Source organism: Rhinatrema bivittatum, chromosome 3, assembly GCF_901001135.1.
Source record: "Rhinatrema bivittatum chromosome 3, aRhiBiv1.1, whole genome shotgun sequence".
NCBI lineage: Eukaryota > Metazoa > Chordata > Amphibia > Gymnophiona > Rhinatrematidae > Rhinatrema > Rhinatrema bivittatum.
Genome location: NC_042617.1, coordinates 393,253,776 through 393,278,579, shown reverse-complemented (window position 1 = coordinate 393,278,579; position 24,804 = coordinate 393,253,776). Strand labels below are relative to the sequence as shown.

Here is a 24,804-nt window from a genome sequence, read left to right as displayed (position 1 = left end):
CTCCCACCCCCGCCCTGATGATCCCCACCCACCCTTCCGTACATCCAGGAGCTGCAGAAAGTTAAACAGAGGTAGCACATTTAGATGAAGAAGAACAATCAATCAATTAGCAGATGATGTGTGGGTACACACTGGCCTAGCATGCATGTACCTTCTCTGACACGCAACTAGGAGTTGTTTAATTAATGGTTCCCAAATCCTAGGAAAGGCAGATTGCCTGCTCCTCTTCTTCATAGTCCATGACCGATTGTCCAAATTCAACAGATCTAGCATTTCTGCAAACCAGAAGTCAAACGACAGTACATCACTCTGGAATCCACTTGTGCAAGATACATTACCGCCCCCTTGATCAGGAGTTTGCGAGCCAGATTGCTACAATTTACTTCATTGGTGAGAATTCCCAAGACCCCAATAGAGGCATGCACAGGGACCGTACACCCCATGAATGCAGACAAATACTTCAGTACAGTTTCCCAAAAACTATAATTGGAGGGCACTCCCAAAGCCCATGACTTAAAGAGGCATGGTTCTCAGAACATTTAAGACACTGCAGGGAAGAAATAAGTGTCATCTGGTTAGCCCTATTAGGAGAGATAATTAACCTGTGTATCACCCCTAAATACTGTTCCCGCAACCCAACCGAAGGGATGACTTTGTAAAAATCAGCAATTTCATCTAAAAAATCCTCATCCTCAAGCTCCAAACCTAAGTCCAAGTTCCATAACTCTGCTAGTACCCCCAAAGACTTTATAAGAGTTAACGGAGAGCAATAATGTATACAGGCCTGTCAAAGACTGCTTCCGCCCCCGAAATAAAGACAAAAGCCTTTGAGGGGGGCCCGATGAATAAGGGACCTGACGAGGCCCAAAATGTTTGGAATTAAAACTTGCAGTTATGTGTTTTATTTTTATACTCTTACATGTCCCTCACCCAATCTTTTTTTTTTTAATTCTGTTTTTTCACATTCTATTCAGTAATTTTACTTGTTTTTAATTGCCAACTGACTTATCTTAAAACATTTCTGGAAGTCATACTGAGCAGATGGTGGTAGTCTTACCATCAGAATTGAACTACAGCATGGGAATCCCATTATAGTGCGGTTTTACTAAATAATTATCCCATATGCAAATTAATCCCACTCACATGAAAATCAACATTGTATATATTTGTGTTTCCCATTGCATATAAATTTATCTCATGCTTATGCATTTGGAATATCCTGAAAATCACTTTCCTTTGCTATATTCTGGGGTTAGACACCCATACTTCTCTACAGTGATTTCCATTGTGCGTGTGTACTTCTGTGATATTGTGGAATCAATAATATCATTATTATTCCCCCTTACCCTACAGATCCGACCAGAAGCTCTTGCTACTTAGATTTTACATATGTTTAACACAGCAGTGAAGTATATTTATTAACTACTGTTAAATAGTGCTGATATTATACATATCCTCACCCCTCTTATAACCCAAGGTTGGAATATTCTCAATTACTTAATAATTCTTCCTTAAATGACCAGGAGGCAAATGTAATAACAAGTGAAATTTCTCCCAAATGGCCCTTTGCACTTAAAGTCCCTAATTAGTATGTGTAATTAGTGACAATGTGTGCATGCAAGGAGCCATTTGTGAAAATGTTTAGTTTTGCAAAGAGTAAAATGTTGTCCATAGTCTGCCACATGCAAAATTGTAATCATATTCAAAGTTAATGAACAGCTGAGATGCAATAATCAATCAAAATGGCTCATTAATTGTGAATTGGTGAAAACTAGTGTGCGAAAATATTTTCATGGGTCAGCTTTCACAAAAAAAGATAACTGTGCTTCAGTGAGGTGTAGTTATCTTTATTGTGAATTTTTTTGCAATAAATGCACATGCAATTTTTCTACTCAGCTCATTTGCATGGGTAAAAAACTTGTGTATAACCTCATCAATAAATCCACAAGAAATCCAATGGCTTTGTATATCACCATCCAGGATAATCATCCTGTTTTAAAGTGTTAAACTGTGACCTCCTTCTAACAAGCTGAATATACCTCATGTAAGATGTGCTAAATTATTAAATGCTGGATTGTTTAGACAGGTACTTGTACCTTAAATACCTAGCTGCTTTTACTATTGTTTACACTCTGTAAAATAAAGTAATACTTTTAGAAAGATTTACCAAAGAAATCTTGTATTCAAACTTCTGTGAGTCTTAAATGTGTCTTACTATATGGGCATCTCAAAAATGTATTGTGTGATCAATTTAATACATTAAAAAATGCATCATAATATTACTATGCATCATACTATGACATATACCTGACAATTTTATAGGTTTTTATGGCAGAAGTTTATTGAAGAGATATTTATATTTCTGCACAAAATGAATCACCTTCTGACCATTTTTAAATACTATACTGTAATATAGAAATCTTGGTTATCTCTTCAGCTCTAAACTTAATGTATTTGCAATCTTCATAGACTGTATAATAATTTCGTAAGCAGCCATCTAAAATGTAATCTAATAGTTTATAAAATATATACATTGCTTCCCATCATATCCAACAACACCTACAAAAAATGTGTTATCATCAAAATTTGGATTCAGGTAATATGTCCCATTCTGACAGGATCCCAATGTACTTTATACTTTAGTATGTCAGATAAATGCAGGCAGCCATATCTGCTGTGGATAGTTTGGTCCCTGGTCCAGGTGAAAGCTTTCCAAAGACTATAAGGAAAACAGTGACTATAGTTCTCCAATTGCTGCTGGGCAAACACAGGGTGACAGAGTCACATAGCCATGGTCATACAAAAAATAAGGGATAGAGAGAATATATAAACTTGCAATGCAGGAATTAATTTGACTTCTAGTCCAGTGCTCTAAGAACTGGACCAAACCTCCTCCTCATATCAAAATATCTTTGTACACTCACGTTAGTGTCTATTAGTAAGTAGAGTGGAGTAGCCACCTAGTGGTGCTTTAACCAGGGACCAGAATCAGGGACTGAGAACCAGGGATGCTATGTCTCTTAGTAATGCACTTTGGGCAATTCACTTTGCCCTCCATTACCTCGGTTACAAATTTGGGGGTCATTTATCAAGCTACAGTAAGCAGTTACCACACAAATAATGTTAAGAATTTGAGTTATCTTCCCCAAAAGCCTGGTGAAATGAAGGTATTCAAATGAATCAATTGGCATGCAAATCAGCTCATTTATATGTGCATTACATATCATGGCTTGCAGTGAAGTTAGCAAGCTGCAGTATTTGATTGAAAGCTAGCTACACCTCAAGAAGTTAGCTAACTTGCCCTGGGATCATCAGAATTTTAACACACGTCCCAATGCTCCCTGGGGTTTTCCTTAAAGGGGCCGAGCAGACACCCAAACCCCACTCCCAGCCATAGTGCAAAAATCCGTGGAAGTTTGATGAGAGACCCCCCCCCCCCCCCCCCTTCCCCAACCTCCCACTGCTACCCCCTGATGTGGCCTAAATATAAAAAAAATAGAATGAAAAGATTGTAGGTTCCCTAGCCCTGCCCTATCTCCATGATAATTCAAAAGTAATCCCTCCACTCCTGCTCTACTCAGCCTCTCTGGAACAGTACCTTTAAGTCATTGGTAAGCCAGCAGGTTCAGGATCGCCCAAAGTGCTCCCTGTTTGGGACCTCCATTTTCAAAATCTGGGCAGAACTATGGCTTAGGCCGGCCTGCAACATTTTGAAAATGGAGACACCAAACCAGAAGCACTAGTGGGCAATCTCAGACTGACCAGTCCAGAGGGGTTGGTTGGACCAAGATCAGGGGGTCATTTTTGAATTACCAAAGGGGTTAGGTTTGGAAATGGAGGGGGAAAGGCCAGAACTCCCACAATAATATTCATTTTGTTATTTTTATATTTAGACCATGTCAAGAAATGGGAGGGTGAAAAAGGGAGGCCTAACTAGAACCTCCCCCCTCCGCTACCAGGAGGAATCTGGGTCCGCATGGACCCTTTAAAAGAAGATAGATCCATAAAGTGGAGATGCATCGCACAGGGCCACATCACTGCAATATTTCTTACCAATGATATTTAACCACGGAGAAAAGTCCCACGACATTCACTTAACTTGTGATACTAAATAGTGCAGGTTAGTGAGTCCTACAATATTTTCCCTCTGGGGAAAATACTGCAGCTTAGTAAATGACCCCTTTAGCTTGTAAACCTTTTATGTTAGGGAAATAGCTACTGTATTCATCTCGACCTGCTATCAAGTTACCCCAGGTTACTAATTGCCCCTCCTGCAGTGGAATATCTATTTTACCTTTAGCTAACTCCTTGAACTAGAGCCGCAACACAGAATCTTGTAAATAGTTATTCCACTTCATTTCATTTTATTTAACGTTATTTTCTTTCATTTTAATTAACCTATCCAACCGCCCTTTGGACTGTTTACTCTTCTACTTCATTCCCATCTTGTTCCTTCACCTCCCTGTTTCATGTAACTTATTTTTCACTTTCTAAATCATGTTGTATTAACCCCGTTATTTGTAAACCGATGTGATTTGCAAATGAATGTCGGTATAAAAACGTTTTAAAAAAAATAAATTAAATAAATAAATATGTGTGCCTCCCTAGAGGCTCGCTCTCTCTCTCTCTTGAAATGGGATTTGCAATTTTTAGCACAAATCCATCCCATTTTGGGCATAACACCAGGAAAAAAAGGTGTAGTTATTTCCGGCATTAAAACCTGTGAAAACGTGTGTTACACTATCGCACGCAATGGTAAACACTCCTTATTTTAATTTACTCTGCCCTAACTGTGCCCAAACTCCTCCCATTCCGGAAACATTTTAAAATTTGCATACGCATCTCACGATGCGTTATTTATCGCAGGTGTTATGGTGATAAAGGCACTAACGTGATTTGATAAATGACCCTGATAAAGTGTAGCATTCCCAGATGCTACATACAGTAGAACTAGACACTCAATATTCAAGGCAGGTTTTTGTCCAACCAGCTGAAAATAGTCTGTGGTTACATATTCATTTACAGTCTGAAGCATATTACAAGGTAACAGATCTTGCAGAGGACTCTTTATTACTGCTGGGATCATCATGTTGAGCCATGGCAAGCAATGATGAAACAAAACCCAATTTTCCCTCAGTGGGAATGCCACTTGTTATCAGTACACTGCTTCATATATCACAACATAAATGAGCCGAACAACAGTGGGAAGCTCTCTTTAAGTAATCTAGCACAGAATCTACTTTGATCTGAATCATATTTTTCAAATTATGGAAGTTAAATTTTCATCTGACTGAATAACTAGTCAACATGAATTTTAAGCATGGATTTTCCCTTTAACACAAATCCTCTAGTTTGGAAAAAAAAAACTCTCTGAAAAATATAATATAATGGCAACAGCTTTTGGAAGTCAAGGTTTAGATAAAACAATTCGATAACTTACATGTGACATTTATCTGTCAGTTCCTTCCACATCTTTCCCTCCTGTCATCTAAGGCCTTCACCAATACTGGGACTGGATGGCTGAAGGGACTGGGCACAGCCTTATTGAGCTTTCTTACCTCTAGGATGCTGGTTGAAGTCCCAGCTAAGGTGGTCTATGTGAAATGAGATGGAGGTCTCAGTCCAACCTGCAGGGCCACATCAGAAGCCTTTCCTGTGCATTCTGCTGCACACTGTGTCATTGGCATGTATCAAGAACACCACGAAAGAGGTCAATAAAACAATGCAGTTACTTACAGCCTGGATCCCCAGTGGTCTGTGCTTCTGCAGCAACTGGTACAGAGTCAGGTAAAGCACTGGTTTACACAGCCTGTTTGCCACTGTTGCCTCCTGTGGAGTCTCTGCAGCAGGCACCAATAGACTGCTGTTCATACCCCACTGTTGCTGTGTGTATAGTTTTTTGTACTATTACAGAGCCATGCAGCTTCATCACAGCAGGGGATACAATCAGATAGCACATTGGGAGGGAGGAATAGAGAGATCTGGTTTGGGGGGAGCAAAACTAAACAGACTGAGGTAAAAAAAAGAGAGCACAGACTTGAAAATAGAGAAAAGAGAGGACAGACTAAAGAGGCAGGAAGTAGGGGGAAGGGAAGATCTGTGGAGAGATTGTGAGAGGGAGGGAGATGAGAAGACTAAAGAAACACCACTGGAAATGAAAAGCAGCTAGAAAGCAGTCTTAGCAGAGCTGGTTGAGAACGTTAAAGGAGGAATGAAAAAAGGAAGCAGAGAAATAAAAAAGGAGCAAATAAAATAAATTGCAGAACCACAGAATGAAAAAAAAAAAAGCATGATCCAAGCACACATAGCAAAGGTTGGAAACCTATGTATTTCATATTTGAAAGGAAATTGTTAATAGTCGAAAGAGGTTCAGAAAAGTGGTATTTTTGTGCATTTAAGAAATGAAGAACCATACTTAAATGTATGCAAATGTCATGCAAATTGCAACAGAATCTTGAAAACTGTGTGCCAGAAGTTTCTAACCTAGCCATGGAATCTCTCCCTCAGCTGCTGCAGAAAACTGAGAGCTTCCCCACAATGCCCATTTCAGATGCAGCATCTCTGTGGCAGTGTAAACAGGAAAGTGAAATGTGTGCTAAGTTTAAGACTGGAAAAAATCCAAACAGAGATCTAATTCTCTTTAAAAAAAAAAAAGAAAAATCCTAATGCATTTTGTCCTTGGCACGAGTGTTCCAGTAACTGAAAGCATATTTGATGCTTAAAAAATTGGATCAGTGTGCGTATTTTATTACTAAATGTTCACTTTTGGGTTTACATTGGGGTATGGCAATTTTTAGTCACTGGCACTTGTCTCATGTCACGTGTCTCCTGCTGCTGACCTCCTTGCCATTTGCTTTTATAGTCTCTGCTTCATTTGGTCACCTGCAAAGTTATTCCCTTGTAAAGCTAAAGTTTGGAGCAGGGTCAGAGTAAAAATTTTAAATTTCTGGATTAAAGTCAATGGGAAAAAAAAAAAGGGTGAGATGAGATGTGACAAAACTGTTAGAGCAGCTGCTTCAGGCTTGCAAGGCAGGACCTAGAGCTCTTAAAGCAGGCCTCCCACAGTATGAGTTAGATTGCTACCCTGGTTACTTCATGAGACTCCTCTATAACCTTAGGTCACAGCTCGTCAGTCTACAGGTACAAATAACCCGTTTACACATTCCAGTCCTTCCCAGCAAAAAAATGCATTATACTCAGGCCTATTCTAGAAACTGCTCACATCATTCGGCCCAATGCCATCCTTTTGTCCGATGCTGTCTCTAGAAGACACTTCGTATTTTATCATTTCATGTATTTTAGCTTCACCAAAGGACCCTTGAAACTTTGCATTCTTCTCTATTACAGTTACTTTTTTTTTTATTTTTACACACTGAAAGACACATCAAGCTTTGAGCCCCGATGGACGGGATATTTATTGTCAGTTAATACCCTGCCCCGCAGGGTTGGAAGGCCTTTAACACTGACTGGGCAGTTTTTGACAGTACATGAGGACCGCTGGTATTATAAGCGTTTCTTTGTAAAATGCAGTGGCATACATGAAAATTCCAAACAGTTAAGTCACTGAAACGGGGCATTTCTGGGTATTAAAAAAAAAATTGGCATGTTTTCTAGCCTATTGTGTTGCAAAGCACAGACCGATCATTCTATTCAGTTTATAATTAACATTAGAACACAACAGGGTGTGTGGGTGCCATGAAATTATTTCCACCCCCACATGCTTATACCTCACAGGATGATAAAACTGAGCGACATCTGTGATGTGATGTGAATGACACTGATTATCCCTGTCCCAATGGCGCCAAACTTCTGGGATGATTTGCCTTAGGGTGGTAGGGCATCCTTTTGGAGTACCAGACGAACATTCATAGAGGGAGAAGCAATTAAAACTTCAGCAAGGATTCTAAGGGGATGCAGAATTAATTACATCCTGGAGATTATGTTAATTAACAGAATTTAGCTTGTAGATAGAGGGCCTTTGCTTTCAGCTATTTTATTTCTCCTGGGAATTTCAATATTATAAGAAAAAAAACATCTGTGGTAAGAATGATTATTTTGTAACAAACAGGACAAAATTCAGTGGTAATTTTTCCACTGATTTTTTTTTTTTGTTGTTATAACATTGAAATTCACAGGAAAAATTTAAATAAAAACTGAAAACAAAGGTCCCTACTTTGTAGATTCCTTTAAAAAAAACTTACAGTCAACAGTTATATTCATTACAAGCATTACAATTGGTAACAACTTTGTCTGCCTTAGAAGAATGAATTTATTGCATCAACTCTGCTAATATCTCTACCGGAGTGAGACTGGCATACACCTTCAACAGCCAAACTAGCCCTTCTTCTGAAATGCAATTTGAATGTGACAAAACATAAAAGCTCAAGGTTAAAAGAAGATGAAAAAAAAGGACAAAATGTCAAAGGATTCAGTCAAAGTTTGGGCACAGGGAGGCTACAGATCATGTAGTGGCTAAGGGAGCTGAACTGGATATGCAGGTTCCCAGCTCTGTGCTCTACAAGACATTATTATAGAAATAGCCATGTCAATTTCCTATTCAGGAATACATTTCTAAGCTCACAGACTGCAGGCCAGATGACTCTCTTCGTTTTGCAGCACAATCTTTTCTGTAAAGATCATGTACCCTTGTTGAACAGCGACCTCTGCAGCCTTATCTGGTTCATCCTGCCGGTTTGAAAACCTGTTTTGTGTGGGGTTTTTTTTTTAACAAGTTGCTTGCTTTCTGCGCTTTGCTGTCTACCTGTTTCTATCTCGCCACTCGTCAGGCTCTGTCGGCGTGTATTTTGCATGATAATGTTGCAGTTTTCTTTTTGTTTCATGGAGGATTGGTTGGTGGGAGGTACTGAAAGCAATGGATTTGGCTTGCTTATTTGATTCCTGGATGATTAAGAAACAAGCATGTATGTTAGGTAAAATGCCAGGCTGCTTTGCTTTTTTTTTTGTTTGTTTTCCAAACGGATGTAGCCGTACAGACCCTTAATCAATATACAGTATCCTAATGTGAATACCCAAAAGCTAATGTGAGCACCTTCCTTTAGCAGTTTGTTTCTGAGGTCCTGACACAGTAAATGGTTTTGCAGGGATCAGCCAAAGCCCTTTTTTGCTCAAGTAACATGGATTAGTGCTGCTTGATCACCCCGAGCCCTGCTCTTTCCCTTCAAAGCATCCTCGTCAGGCTAAGACATGGAGAATTGTGGCTGCTTTAATGACAGTAGATATATGATCTTATTTAAAGAAGACTTTTCTCCATTCTGTACCTATGAAAAATATCTTTGTTTGAATAAGGCCTATAATCTTGGCAGCAATTTTTCTTCACTTAAACATCTCTGCTCTAGCACAGTGAACGTCCATGTACACACACAGATACAGGTACAAACACATGTTATACATCAAGAAAACAAGCAGACACTTTTGTGAGTGATGAGAGTGCAACCCATAACCTTTTTGAAAATGTGTGGACTTTTGTGCATGCCAATTTGTTTTTCTCTTCTATACTATCTGTACTGCCATCACTTTCGATATGACAGGTTGGCGAATGACGAAGGCCCAGAAGAGGCAGGGAATTCGCTATGAAAAAAAAATGGCTGCAGTGGTCACACATTTTTCTGTGCTCTCCAGATCATCTACCTAGATATATTTTGTAGCCTGTGGGTAATCATAAGGAAAACTTTCCTTCAACAAAATTCAAATTCCCTATAGGAAATTTAGCACCAGTGATCAACTTCTGGTATAGCAAATGAGAGAGGATAAACCAGTCCAGTAAAAGAAGAGACAATAGTATTATTGCCAAGAAGTTCCCATGAAACTCATGCTGTTACGATACAAGAAATATATAATTTTTACATTTTCACAACTGGATTTTGTAATTATTTATTTATAGATCCTTAAAAATCTCTGCTGCCTGTCTCTTGACACTATTGCTTCCTCCTTTGGTCTTATTTTTGTAGACCTCCTTTCTTGACCTAATGTCGCAATCTTTACGTTTACTCACTTCTTAGAATAAAATATACACAACATATTAAAGCTGTGCCCTAATCTTTAAATGGTGTTTTCCCCGATTCCACTCTTCAGTTGTTCATGTGATATTCATACTTTGCAAGCATCAGTGTGGAACCTGCACGACATTCTGATGAAAGTCAGGACAGCAGCAGCGTTGGATTGCTTGAATTCGTTATAATGGAAATAGCTGCACAGGAGGAGCTGTCAAAAATGTAAACACTTAACCTCCTTAGGAGAAAGGAGGGAAGGGGGAAGTGTGATACAAACATTTAAATATCTAGCAGGTTTCAAGGTACCAGAAGGAAGCATTTTCCTTGGAATGAGACTGAAGGCCCATCCTGTAAAACTGAAGGGGGACAGCTTTAAAAGGGTTGTGAGAGCACTGATTTACACTGAGAAAGGGTGGGCATGGAGACCAGACTTCCAGCAGAGGTGATAGGAGGCCGAGCAGTGCAGAATGCAAGATTGCTTCAGACAGACATCAAAGGACCTTAGTGGCACGGCAAGGGAGGAAGAAAACCAGAGATGGAGTAAGATCTGGGCCAGCACAGCGGGCAGGCAGACTGCTGCGACATCTCCTCAAGATTGAAAACTAAATATGAACAAAAGGGGATTCTTAACTGGCAACTGAATTATCTGGAGGAATTGCTATCGCTGCTTTTTTTTAAATTAAAGGAAAAAACAAGATTATACCACGCCATCACTATCATGATTTTAGTTTCTTACCCACCTTCCCATCCAAAGAAATGCTCAAAGAGGGTTAACAACCTAATGTAAAACATAGCAATATTATATAAATTCTTATATTTTCCAAGTCGGAAATCTTTTTCAGTGACTGCCAGGCTGCTTATCTGTGCTGAGAGAGTATTCCCCAGAAATTAAGAATAATATGTCTTACCTATTTTCTATCCAGAGTGATCTATCAATTATTCCCAGGCTTTGAGACAAATGCAGAATTTTTCAGAACTCGATTGCATTTAAATCTAAAGACGGAGCTTGTGGTGGACCTAAAGAACATCCCGGAGCTCTGGTTTAAGCCATGGAAACCCATCCCTTCATGTCACATTCTTCCTAAAATAAGTGTCATGGGCTGATTTTTTGCCCATTTTCTTGATTGCTGAAATATAAACTCGAGATCAGGGTGGCAGGAAATGTGATGGAGAACACAAATCGACCTAATCGCTTCCCATGATGCAGGCTGCACCTCATAGACATCCATTTCACTGCTGCACTCAAATGCATTGCATTGTAGGCGTGCAAATGAACTGAGCTCATCATTAATGCCAGGCATGTATCTGATTTTACTTCTGGCTTCTCAATTCATATGCAGGTATTGTTGCCCAAATTCTCAGATCACACACAGTTCCAAGATGCAGGCAATGGAGAGCAATAGATTCCTGGTGGGGGTTACCCACTGGTTCCATTTTTCAAGACAAATACATTCCTGCTCACAGGCACCACATGTGAGGTCCAATATTTTCTAATTTTAAAGAACTACAACTCTATACATGCAATAGATTAAAACAAGGACTTGGTCAGCCTATCCTAATAACAACAGAGGCAATTGGTTACCTGAAATATAAGCAATCTGAAGTATTTTCGGACAACATTATGTCCTGGTGCAGCGTTAGGTGTGGATTGCCTGCAGACTAACCACAGAACTTCTCAGCTTTTTCGCTGTCTGGACTCCCTGTGTTGGCTGTGATTCCAAGGGTCTAGCGTGCTCTGGCAGAATTATTATAGCAGAAGAGAAATGATTAATATAGCTAAATTACCCACACTCAGAAAAAGGAGCATCTGGTTTTCAATCTGTTCATGTCTTTCTATCTTTATAAATGCCATTAGAGTTGGTAGATAGAAAATGTCATGGTCACACCAGAGGCTAATTGGTTATCTCGTTATTGTTCACAGGTTACAGAGGGCAGAAAGGTGAACGAGGTGAATTTGGAATTGGGTTTCCAGGTAATCCTGGTCCACCTGGACCTCAAGGTAAATATGTCACTCTTGCCTATGTAAAATTCAACATGTCTTTGTTAGGGGAAATAAATGTATTTTTTCTTGACAATCATTGTTGGTTCTTGTTACTGCTGGTATGCCAGATCTGTTTTTATATAAATAAAAGACTTTTGTGACATCCAAATAGGTCAAATCTACAGTACACCGACCTACTACCCTAGTTATCTCCTGAATGAATTTAATCAAGTTTGTTTGGCAGATTTTCCTTGTGAAATCTAGGGATGTGCTATTGTTTGAAGCGACATAGACAATGTCAACAATATTGCCTATATAGTTTCATGATGGTTTTGAAACTAAACAATAGGGAAAAAAAACACAAAATTTCATTTTTTAAATTTTCTATCATTTTTCATGTGCACTATTTGTAAATAGTGTGTGCTTGTTTCCACAAAAATACATCCCAACTCGGGGATCTTAAAAAAAACCAACCCTGCTCCACCTCCCCGCTGCCCCTGGAGGTGGCTGAAGTTCCCCTAGAAAAGATTATAGCTGTGAGAAACCCTAGTCTCAGGCCCCCCCCCCCACCCCCAAAACTCTCCCCTCTGTTAAAAAATAGTTTCCACCGGGAGCCAGCTCCCTCACCCTAGCCCACCGACTCGATCCCCTCAGACGTACCAAATCTTCACTAGTAGTCTGTGGGGGCCCGAAGGGACTTTATGCACTGGACCTGGCAGTCACCATTTTCCAAAATGGCATCTGCAGTCCCTGTTGCATGATAGGGGTAAAACGTTGGCTGCTGCCATGTTGGAAACTGGTGGCAGCCAGGTCTGGAGCATAGGAATCACTTGGCGCCCCCACTAAACCACGAGGGTCGATTTAGAATATCTGGTGGGGGGTTCATGAGAGAGAGCTGCGTTGGACTAGCTCCTGGGAGAATATTTTATAACAAAGGAGAGGGACGGGGGGGGGGGAGGGGGTTGTGGGTAGGACCTGTGACCTGGATTTCTCACAACTTTAACCTTTCCTGGGGGGAACGTTGGCTGCCTCCAGGGGTAGCAGGATGTTGGAGCAGGGGGTCTTCGGAGACCCCAAAGGTCTGAGACACTTGGGGTGGAGTTTGTTTGGGCCCTCTGTTTTTTTCCAGGTTTTATTTATTTTTACTTTTTTAGGTATCAGAAAATAGCGCACACTATTTTTCAAATCCCAAAAAAACCAAAACCCTAGAAAAAACCCCAGAATGACACATAGATTCTTGCCCCCAACACAAAATAACATGAAATTTTGTGGCTTGCATACCTCGCATGAAATCCTGTTGCCTATGATATTGTAACCCCCTGGCTACAAAGCAGAGCAATATTCTGACCTTCAGTAATATTTCCATGACTTTGGCCATTATTTCTATCTGTCTAATAGGTCTGTAAGTTGTGGGAGCAGTAGTACTTCTGCTCTTCTCCAATTTCTTGAACGTTCCCCTGTTTTCAATTAAAAACTGAACAGAGCTATGAGAGGATCAGTAATGACCTTTCTGACCTCCTTCAGAATTCTGGAATGAACCCCATCATGTTCCATTGCCTTGCCTGCTTTCAAGTATCCCTTAAATACTCTCTCTTCATCATTATCATCAAATGCCATCTTCAATACAAAGATTATACTGCATTTTGTCCTGTCAGTTCCTAGTTAACAGAAAGTGCTTTGATGCTTAACCTTTCAAAAGCCGAAGCCCTATGGTTTTCAAGAAAACCTCGACCGGAGGGTCTCCCAGGTATTGTGATTGAGGGGGTCAATATAGACTTTTGGGAGTCTGTTCAAAATTAGAGTTTTCTTTTTGACCCTTTATTAGCCTTTAAAAAGCAGTTAAAATCAGTATCGTCCACTGGGTACTTTAAACTGAAGCAATTGCGACAGCGTAGATCATTGTTAGAGGAATCTGATTTTTGAGCTATTGTACAGGCTTTCTGTTTTAACCACCTTGGATTATGGGAATTCTGTTTATCTGAAGGTCCCAAAGTCACAGTTGTGGCTAATTGTTTCAAAGCTTATGTTCCTAAGAGAGCATGCGTTTTGGTTGGCAAACAATATCTTGAGATGCCACTAATAAAAGCTGGGCATAAGAACATAAGAAATTACCATGCTGGGTCAGACCAAGGACCATCAAGCCCAGCATCCTGTTTCCAACAGAGGCCAAAAACCAGGCCACAAGAACCTGGCAATTACCCAAACACTAAGAAGATCCCATGCTACTGATGCAATTAATAGCAGTGGCTATTCCCTAAGTATAATTGATTAATAGCCATTAATGGACTTCATCTTCAAGAAACAAGGCAATTTCACTTTTTACTGGGGGAGTTTTGCTCTGGAATGGTCTAACTGATGAGAGTCATGCCTTGTCAGATTATAAATTGTTTCGGAAAGCTATAAAAACTGTTTGAATAAGTAAGATTTGCTGATCCTGCTAGCATGCTAGAGGGCCAAAGAGATCAAGGAAAGCAAAGAGTAGCCCGAGATGAAAACATGCAACATGGTCAAAATCTGGAAATATGGGCAAAATAACGAGGAAAGCTGAGCACAGCCAGAACTGGCGCACCATAGTTGCTAATATTTACTTATTTATTTGAAACATTTAGAGTATGCTTGTATTACAAGCAAACATAAAAACAGCAATAATACATAAACAATTACAGACTTTTTTTTTTATTTATTTAGGCAATTTTATACACCGACATTCATATTGATTTCATGTCGATTTACAATACAAATAAATTCAGCATACATATAACATATAAGTCATCACTCTTCAATTTAAAACATAATAAACAGTCCTAACCTGTTAAAAGGCTTCTCTGAATAGTTTAGGATTGTTTAAAGAATGTTTGTAATTGTTTATGTATTGTTGCTGTTTTTATGTTTGCTTGTAATACAAGCATAATCTAAATGTTTCAAATAAATAAATAAATATTAGCAACTATGGTGCGCCAGTTCTGGCTGTGCTCAGCTGTCCTCGTTTTTTCGCCCATCTTTCCAGATCTTGACCATGTTGCACGTTTTCGCCTCGGGCTATTCTTTGCTTTCCTTGATCTCTTTGGCCCTCTGGCATGCCAGCAGGATCGGCAAATCTTACTTTCCTTTTTGACCTGTCTCCATCCAGAGTTCTCCAGCCTTCATTTGAAATCATGTCCTTGCAGCTAATTTTCAGAATTTTTCTATAACACATTTCAAATACATTTCTTTCATGATCTCTTTGCTATAAATCTATATTTCTCTCCCCTCTCCTACCACTAAGAAGATGTGTGCACCCAGTAGCTTTTTCTTTAGCTTTAAATCTAATCTATCCTTAAGAAAATCCTGCTTTGCATCCCAAATCTTCTTTTTACTGCTGTTTAACACTTTCCATCTTGTCTGATCCAAGTGCAGTACCCAGATAGTTATAGTCTTTAATTTGTTCCAGTTTGATTCCATCAGAAAATATTTCTCTAGCATTTTTATTCTTTACGCTGATTATCATAAATTTCATTTTCTTGGTGGTGTTCATGCTTATTCTATAGACCTGACAGGTTACACACAATCTATTTATCATCTTTTGTAGGTCTTCTTTCTTTGATGCCAGTGCTACTGTATCATCAGCATATCTAATGTTTGTCAGGTTTATGCCTTTGATGTTTATGCTTTTCCATTCTTCCAAAGCATCCAAGATAAAAGAATTCACTGTATAAATTGAATAAATGTGGGGAGAGCATGCATTCATGTCCTACTCCTCTTTTTATTTCCGTGTACTTTTTATTTCCTGCTGATGTCCTGAGTGTAACTGTCTGATGCCAATGTAAATTCATGAATAACCTGATTTTATGCGTTGGTATGCAAGCTAAACACATTGGATGCAATTTTTAAACCCAGTGGGGAACTTACAAGCCTGACAGTGCCTACAAACACATCAGCAAAAGGAAACTCCATGGGTATTATACATCATGGATGGAAAGTTAAAAATGAAACCCCCACACATGCCAGCTTCATCCTCGTCACCTACCCCCTAGCCTTTGCTGTTTTACACACAGAGGGGCAGAACAATTTTCAGCCCCTAATTATATCTGCATAACTATTTAGTTATCTGGTTAAAGTCTTGTAAAAAATTTCTCTCATTATTTCTACTAGTGTACTATGATTTTTTCCCTTCAAATGTCTTGGCATAGTCAATAAAATAAAGATACATATCTTTCTTATTTTGAATCATCCTCTCATCTATTATTCTTGGTACATAAATGCCATCTCTTGTCCTTCTTCCTGTCCTATATTCTAGTGGCCCTGGTTAGGGATCAAACTCTTGCCAGAAGATGGGAGGAAGGAATATCATATTCTTGAGAAGGGTAATGTGCGGGGGCGCCATCTCTTGATCTTTGATTTCAATGGGAGAGAACCCCCAGATTATGCATTAGCCCCTGGACGTTAACACAAAAACAACCATGGCACAGGGAGGTGCAGTTAAGTTTTAGCATCACCAGCATGTTAATGCAAATTGTATAGTCTAACACAATTTGCATTAACTCTGTTTTAGCATCAGTGAACTGTTTAGCATGAATTTGCATGCAACTCAGTTTTTTAATATTTTTAATGAGCAATCCCTTATTAGCTCCTCTTCAACATTAATATGGACTAATACACACATTTAATAGTGTATGCAGAGTTTCCATGTATTAAACCCACATTAATGCCAGTTAACCTGGGTTATCATGCACAAATGCTGCTTTACGCTTAACGCACTTTAGTACATTGACCCCCTTATTCTCTCCGTATGGAATATGCTATTCATATTCCTCTGTTCTGTAGGAATGTGAATCGAGCTTCGGACGATTGAAAATATCGTATTTTAAAAATGGCGCGGGCCATCCAGTTCTCCTACCATGTGACAGGGGCCGGCCAATGGCACAGATACCCTGTCACATGGTAAGGGCAAAGGCCATCGGCGCCATTTTTATTAGTGGCAGCCGACGGCCCGAGAGTGGGAGATCGCTCCCGGGACCCCCACTGGACCACCAGGTACCTGTAAAACATTTTTGGGGGGGTCAGGAGAGTGGGAGAAGCTAAGGGATTAGTTTTAAAGGGTCGGGGTGGGTTTTTTGTTTATCGGCTCGGGCGCAGCCGATAAACTAAACCGCAATCAGGCCAGACAAAAAAAAAACCCACGATGTGAATCGGAACCGGAATCGGAATCAGAACTGATTCCGGTTCCGATTCACATCTCTACTGTTCTGTCAGTTCTAACCTAGAAGTTTCACCAATTTTCCCACCACTACATGACCTCCTCAATCTACAGTCATACAATTCCCATCCTGTATTTTAAATGACCTTAAATTCATATGATGACAGAGGTGCTTAGTGATTATATATATTTTAAATTGATGCCTTTATTTTACAGGTGTGGGTATACTAGGACCCATAGGCCCTCCGGGAGCAATGGGTTCACAGGGTCCTCCAGGGCCAAGTGGAAGGTGCAACCCAGCAGACTGCTATTATTCTGTGCCCCAAACTCAGCCTCGGATGAAAGGAAAATAATCAGCTGATGCAGAGACAATTTGATTCCTGAATACAGCCCTTCATCCCCTACCAATTGATGTGGATTGGACCTGGAGGAGGGTTTGTGTCTGCACTGTAAACTGTATGCAGTGTACCCATAGAGACGTGGCGCTGAGCAGATCTGTTCTGCTCAGATCGGAACTGGACTTCTGAAAGTAGGAATTCCTTTTTCCAACTTCATACTGTCTGTTCTCAGATTTTAATTCAACAGTACAGCAGTGGGCCAGATTTTCAGCATAGCTCAAACGCAGTTTGTAAGGACTTTTAACTTGAAAAGTCTGACAAGTGGATCTTTGTTTGCCGGCGGTTGAGTTGAAGACGGAAAAGATTTTTTTTTCAGCCGTGTTCACTTGAACATGATTCTCACTACATCTAAAATACAAATGGGATGGCATAATTAAAGCTGTCAGAAGCCACTTTTTCACATTATCAGTGAACAATAAGCCATATAAGGGTTCTATTTACATTTTGTTATCTGAACTAGTTCTGCACAGAGGATCATAGTGCATCCAATCTGTTTCAGGGAATTATATTTAGCATAGGGCAGCAGTAAGGAAGCCCATGCTTTGTGTCTGCAGTGAAACATTGCCATGAAATGTCTCACTTAAATCATTAATCTTACCACTATTATATCAAAAACTACCTGCAAGGTGTGTGAATTTATTGCTGTCAGAACTGCACAGCAGCCTGTACATGGTAAAATATATGAACATTGCAAAGTTGAAGATGGGGTTAAAACATACTGCATGCAGACGTACACTGGCATTAACTGAATACAGAAAGCATTGAAGGTGCAGCAGTAAAACATAAGGTTTAAGCTCTGTAATTATCCATGTATGAATGCAGCCAAGCACCCATCACCCCCCAAAAAAGGCAACCTTGAGCAGTACAGAACAGGATTTAACAAGCTATTTCATCTCACAGGAGGAAAATTAAGTAGTTTATCCCTGTTTGGTTTGCATATTTATTTGTACTTGTGAAAATGAAAGAACTGACAGACATAGATAGCAAAGGCTGGCATAATCAGGCAGCTGTACTGCAAACCACTCGATGCTATCCTCTTGGTGACTTCAAGCTATAGTAATGAACCCTAGTGGTAAGATATAACAAGAAACAGAACTGAGAGGTCGCTGGTTGCAGTCCTGAATAAGTCAGAAAGTGACTATATTGTGACTATATTGTCCACATTTTCCATGGATAAGTTGTTCTCTGAATGAAGCTTATTTTTCATGCTAGCTGACTCGTGGAACCTTATTCTGTGTGTATTCTTGGTAATGTAGTCAGCAATTTAAAACTGAGTTAGGAGTACAACATTTATTGTATTTGGGACTTTAAGCTGGATTCTGAAGCTTGCTCCCAGAGGTGAGAAGAAAACACACTGTTCACTAATCCAAACTCCCATGGCTCTCTAAAACTGTTGATTAACCAAAGAAAGGAGTCAGATGTCTTTTCTTTTGCTAGACTCAACGGATTTGTGAAGCTGGGTCTTTAAATGTATTATAAAAGAGCTCATATGAATAGTCATCAGTGGGGGTTGACAACAGCATTCTAAAAATCGATGTGAATGGTAGCACTTTCTCTCTGAATACGGTTAACTGAATCAATTTCAACTTGCATGTCTTGGCAAACTCCTGTTGGTCAAGAGGGACACATGATTTCTTTATCTGCACCAGAGAGAAATGTGCACCCATCTAAAACAGTCTGCACTAGAATCAGACCTAGCATGTGCAGAAGGATTCAGCATGATGATCATAGGCGAATCTGAGGAATTGTAGGGTGAAAATATTTCCACAAATGCTATTTTCTTTAAAATTGTTGTCTTACTTTTGTGGTTCCAAAGGGAGAATACTTCCTACTTTAGATGCCTGGAAATCTTGTACTTTTAAAACCTAAAACTAAGTTGAAACACCTAATTGTCTGAGTCAAGTTTGATCCAGGCAGACTTCTGCCTGACTTGGGTTCAACAAAATTTGCAGAGTTTGCAAAATCAGTGTAATCTGTCAAAATATGGCCAAAAAGCCATCAAACCTTTTGCAGAAGATGTTGGCAAAATCCACATAAATCTCTGGTGCACAGTGAAAATCTGGCAATCTGCAGAAACCCAGAGCACATTTTGTACATATCAACAGTGGATTTCCATGAGTTCATCAATGATTTTCCTAATTAAACCCCACATATTAAAAAAAAAATGTTTATGAACTAATTTGACAAACCCAAATACTTTATACAAGATAGACAAACTAGTTTACATATTCTTAATGACAGAAAAGTCACAGAACCATCAAACATAGCACAGAAGAGATACAATTGGAGAAATCCTTTTGAAACCTTAACCCAATAAGATAATTTTCAGAATGATGTGAGGGTTGCGTACATAAAATTAGCAGATACTTGTGTATGTAGCATGTACTGTATGTGCATATATACTATTTTATAAACCTTGATACATGCGAATTTGCAGTATCGAGCTTAAAGTGTTAAAAGGGAAATAAAGGCCAGTGTAGTGGCTTTCCGTGGTGAGATTCGGAAGTACTTGCACCAGGTGCTATTTTGTAAGTAATTATAAGCGCATATGTTACTAAATTTGTCTGTAAGCTTTTACACCTGCTGACTGACTTGTGCAATTGAAATTGCACTTGTCGTATGTCTGTAGTTTTTGGGTAGGAGGTCTGGGTGAACTGGTGAAGTACCGGAGAGTCTATTTGAACTGGTGAAGATATTGGGGAACTGGTGATTCCCAGTACAGGCACAAGTATTTTCATGAGCGGAATACGTGCATACTTTATAAAATACCTCCCTCTGGGTTATTACGCACGGATTGTTACAATCATGCATAAAATATCCTTGTGTATTTTTATGAAATGGGTAGAGAAAGTATGCATTTATAAATTTTTGCACATACTGCAACATATGTGTGGACAAACAAAGTATTTTATAAACTGTGTGACTCCCATCACACTGTTTTTAGTATACTAGCATCAATCTCCACTGGCCCACTTCTGTGTGGATTTGGTGCCTCGCGTGCACTTTTGAAAGTTGGGCTCTCTATATATAAAAAGTTCTGAAAAGAAGCCAAAACAGCATTTTGAGTAATATGGAGGATTTTTTTGTTCCAATGCATCCAACACTTTCTTGATTTTGTTGTTTTGTTAGATATATTGCATGGTTACTAATTTTTTTTTATGTTGACATAGGGAAGATACTTTATAAAAGCATCTCTGGGTGTAAAACAGTGCTGAACCAGTGGAAATGGCTCGTTATAAAAATGCATGTCCAACACATAGGTAAACTTATGGGTGTAGGTCCTATGTGAGTGTAAGTTTACCTGGACGAAGTTGGGGGCAAGGTTTGTACTTACACACATACTTTATGGATTTTCAAAAGTATGCATTAAATTTTCCCTGAAAAATTAATGTGTACATTTTAGCAGGTGTAATTGTGTGCAGGTCATTTTGGTGGGATAACTTTCAAAACAAACATACAAATTATTGCAACATATGCATACCTTTGTTGACATTCTTATGCCATTTGTTACAAAATTATACCCAATCACATTTTAGTGATTCCAAATTGTTTTTAAATATATACAAGACTGTGCACTTACAGGTATCACACACTTTATTTTGTGAATCAGCTCCACTGGCAATTAATGGGCATGTTAGCCCATGTCTGTGTTAGCATGGGTTTATTGTACTTCAATGAAATGGCTTCTTAGTGCGTTGCATACTGGAATATCAAATAAGTGCTGACTTTGCGGATAAAGTATGATTGGAATCTGCAAGAATAAAAGGTGATTTCCTTGAAGAATTTCTAATTTATCTAGATTAGATTACTTTATTAAATTATCTGGTGCTATGTGTATATATGGGACTTTTATCTTCTCATTTCCAGGCAGAAAGTTTGTAGGATTTTATAATATAGATGCACTTGAATTTGTCATAAAACAGAACATTTTATGTAATTTTACAACACATTTTTCTATGCCTATTTTAGAAATTTCAAGGTTTGTCTTTCAGCATGATGACTAGAAAAATTCTTGGTATATTGTTTGAAATTCTATTATAATTAACTTTGATCCTGACAAACTGAAATTGTTCTTGTTATATTGTTTGAATATTTTTGTATTTTTCTTAATCCTGCTTAAATTTTATTGGCATGGAATTATTGTTGAGTAATTTAAAGGATCTTCTACAAGTTTTTTTAACTTTGCATGCACTCTTATTTCTATTTCCATTTGGTTAATCTTCTTGATTTAAATGATTTGGGGCTTGATTCACCTAAGTTTGGATGGTGGAAAAATTTCCAGAAGAAAATTATGGATTGACTTTGGATAGGGGAAAAAAAGATCACATCTTTGTTTGAAAAATAATGACTCAGAAGCCTTGGGTATCTCAGTAACACAAAGAAAGCCTTTATATGGGTTAAATGAGATTCTGCTTGTAATTATATAATACATGATCAGTTTTGCTATAGTATCCATGAACCTCATTGACCCATTCCTGATATATAGTTACTGTCCTGATCTCAATAACAGCTGGAAGTGAGCAGAGAAAATGCTCTGAGCATCTTCATCTCTTGATGACTCTTCAAACTAAGGGCAAGAAAGGAATCCAAGTCCTAAACATTTTCAGTGGGAGGAAGAGGAGGAGAAGGAAGTGAAGTCTCAGGCCTCTGGTGACATCATTTACATAGCTTGCAATCTTTTTTTGCTGCATCTCTTGAGTCAATCCAAAGGAAAGCAAGCAGACCAAGAGAAGACAATCAACCCTTGAATATATTCTGAAGAAGTTATTGAATGTTAAGAGGAAATGTGAAGAAGGTTCCAGGTTTACCAGGAGCAACAGGTTTTCTGACTGTTAAGTATTGTCCACAAATACCAATGTGCATCTGAGATGTGCTTTAATCAGGAGCTGCATGGACCTGTGTTCCATCCACACATCATATGAAACCTACATTTGACAGTCACAAGGGAAATATTTGAAAGACATTTCACAGTCATCTGGAAAATGTAGCAGCAACATATGACAAGCATACAGAAGTAACAGGTTGCTTCTCTGCACACTGTCAGCTAAGAATGTACTTGTACTCATCATTAGTGACAACATAGAATTGAGTGCAAAGTCTGGTTTTCTAAGGAAGTGGCATGCCTCAGGGTCAGAAAGATGAGTTAACAGGAAAAAAGATTTTACCTTTCAGACCTCCATTGAGGTGGTGCCAGAGGTTCAACAGGAAGTAGTATTTAGGTGAATAAGGCTTGGCTTGGTGGGATGGAGGGTGTTAATCGAGTGCCTTTGGTGGTTTTTCCTCTTGTGGTTTCTAAATACCTTTTTTCAGGTAGTGACAAATATTTTCTTCTTATGCAGACTATCTCCCAAATAACATTTTTGACAGTTATTGTTCTTATTTTTGACTGAATTTGCCCTCCAGAGACCAAAATGATTTTGGGTGAATCAACTCCTTGGTGTTCATTTTTTATTTTGCCGATTATGTGATTACCATTTTTCTCAGCATCAGCTGCAAATGTTTAGTGAAAACAAATGGTAGAATAAAAAGTAGAAATGCATTACTTAGCCAGCATCAGTAAAGACTGTAAAATGTTTCAAGCTAGTTGATGAATAATAAATGTGTTTTATGTATATCAGTGGAAAGGTCTGTTTGTACTTCTGATTGCATTCAGTATATTTATTTCAAGTCCTTTCTAACCTTTTTACAGAGGACATTTGATTTTATTTGCTTATAAAGATACTATATACAGCTTACAAAGTTTATTTGTATTAAATCTAAGTGTAAAATAAGAAAAGTGAAGTTTGTTATCAAGCCTTATTCAATAAAGATTTATTTCCATGAGTGCAGAATGGAGAAAAGTCCATTCTGAACGAGGCCCAATGTCTCTTGTCTGTTTGCCTGCTGTGATGTCTACATGGGAGGGTTTCAGATTCAAATCAGTTCTTCAATTGTGGTGGTTTGAACTAGACAGAACTCCCTTTCAGCAAAGGTTAAATCATTTAACCAACAAGTCAAATCATTTATTTTATTTATAGGATGTGATTCTAAGGGGGGGAAAAAACATTTCTTCTACAAAAACTTTCAGTTTATTTCATGTGGAAATGGTTGTTTCTCATGCAGTAAAAAAAAGAAAATATTTATCACCTTGAGAGATATTTGATTCCATCTTATGGAGATTTATTCTTGTGCCTAATTATTTTGCAGATATGCAAATTTCACAGAAAAAAGAGGCCTTTCTGTACATTTTTAAGCCATGCCAGTTTTTATCTGGTTTGTTTTTGCTAGACAAGTGCAGATAATAAAATATCTGCATTCTTGAGAGGTAGTTTTATCACTGTTCCCTTAGGGGCGGAATTTAAATGCCCTGCGCGCATAAGTCCCGGGGCTTCGTAAAAGGGGCGGGGAGGGGGCGTGTCGGGGGCGTTCCCGAAATGACAGGGCGTTTCGGGGGCGTGTCGCGGCATTTCGGGGGCGGGCCTGGGGGCGTGGTGCCGGCCCGGGGGCGTGGTCGAGGCCTCCGGACCAGCCCCTGGGTCGGGTGATGGCGCGCCAGCAGCCCGCTGGCGCGCGCAGATTTACGTCTGCTTTTAGCAGGCGTAAATCTGCCAACAAAGGTAAGGGGGGGGGGTTTAGATAGGGCCGGGGGGGTGGGTTAGGTAGGGGAAGGGAGGGGAGGGGAAGGTGGGGGAGGGCGAAGGAAAGTTCCCTCCGAGGCCGCTCTGAAATCGGAGCGGCCTCGGAGGGAACAGGCAGCGCGCGCAGGTTGCACAAATGGGCACCCCCTTGCGCGCGCCGACCCCGGATTTTAGAAGATACGCGTGGCTAAGCACGTATCTTATAAAATCCAGCGTACTTTTGTTCGTGCCTGGTGCGCGAACAAAAGTACGTGATCGCGCAAATTTTTAAAATCTACCCTTTAATGTTCTTTAGAAAAATGCTTCACTGAGGATTCAGCTTATATATTATATTTACATTTTAACTCAAGCATATTATCCATTGTTTTCTACATGTGAACATTAACTAAGCTGTAGAAATATGTTACCATTGTAGCTGCTGTCAAAGTCCTGTTGCTAATTATCCTCTTTCCAGTAGTTATCTGATGAAAAACCATTTGATATTCAGTTTTTACCTCCCAGATTAGACTATGCATTTCAAGACATGTTCACCTCATGGATACGTTACACACGGTAAAGCTTCTATGTTTAAAACTTCTAAGAGATATTATATACTTTCAGTAGCAGCCTGGTGTTCTGAGTA

General features: G+C 39.2%; 1 protein-coding gene across 4 annotated transcripts in view; it reads left to right on the top strand.

The window, feature by feature from the left end:
• COL19A1 (collagen type XIX alpha 1 chain) overlaps positions 1–23,894 on the top strand; it is a 1,176,857-nt gene extending 1,152,963 nt beyond the window's left edge. For all 4 annotated transcript variants that reach the window (XM_029595659.1, XM_029595658.1, XM_029595657.1 and 1 more), the window contains 2 exons: positions 11,932–12,009; positions 17,384–23,894. In XM_029595659.1, the coding sequence (XP_029451519.1) occupies positions 11,932–12,009; positions 17,384–17,520 (215 nt within the window). In that variant the 3' untranslated portion in view covers positions 17,521–23,894. The remainder of the gene's footprint in view (positions 1–11,931; positions 12,010–17,383) is intronic.
• Positions 23,895–24,804: the final 910 nt, after the last annotated feature.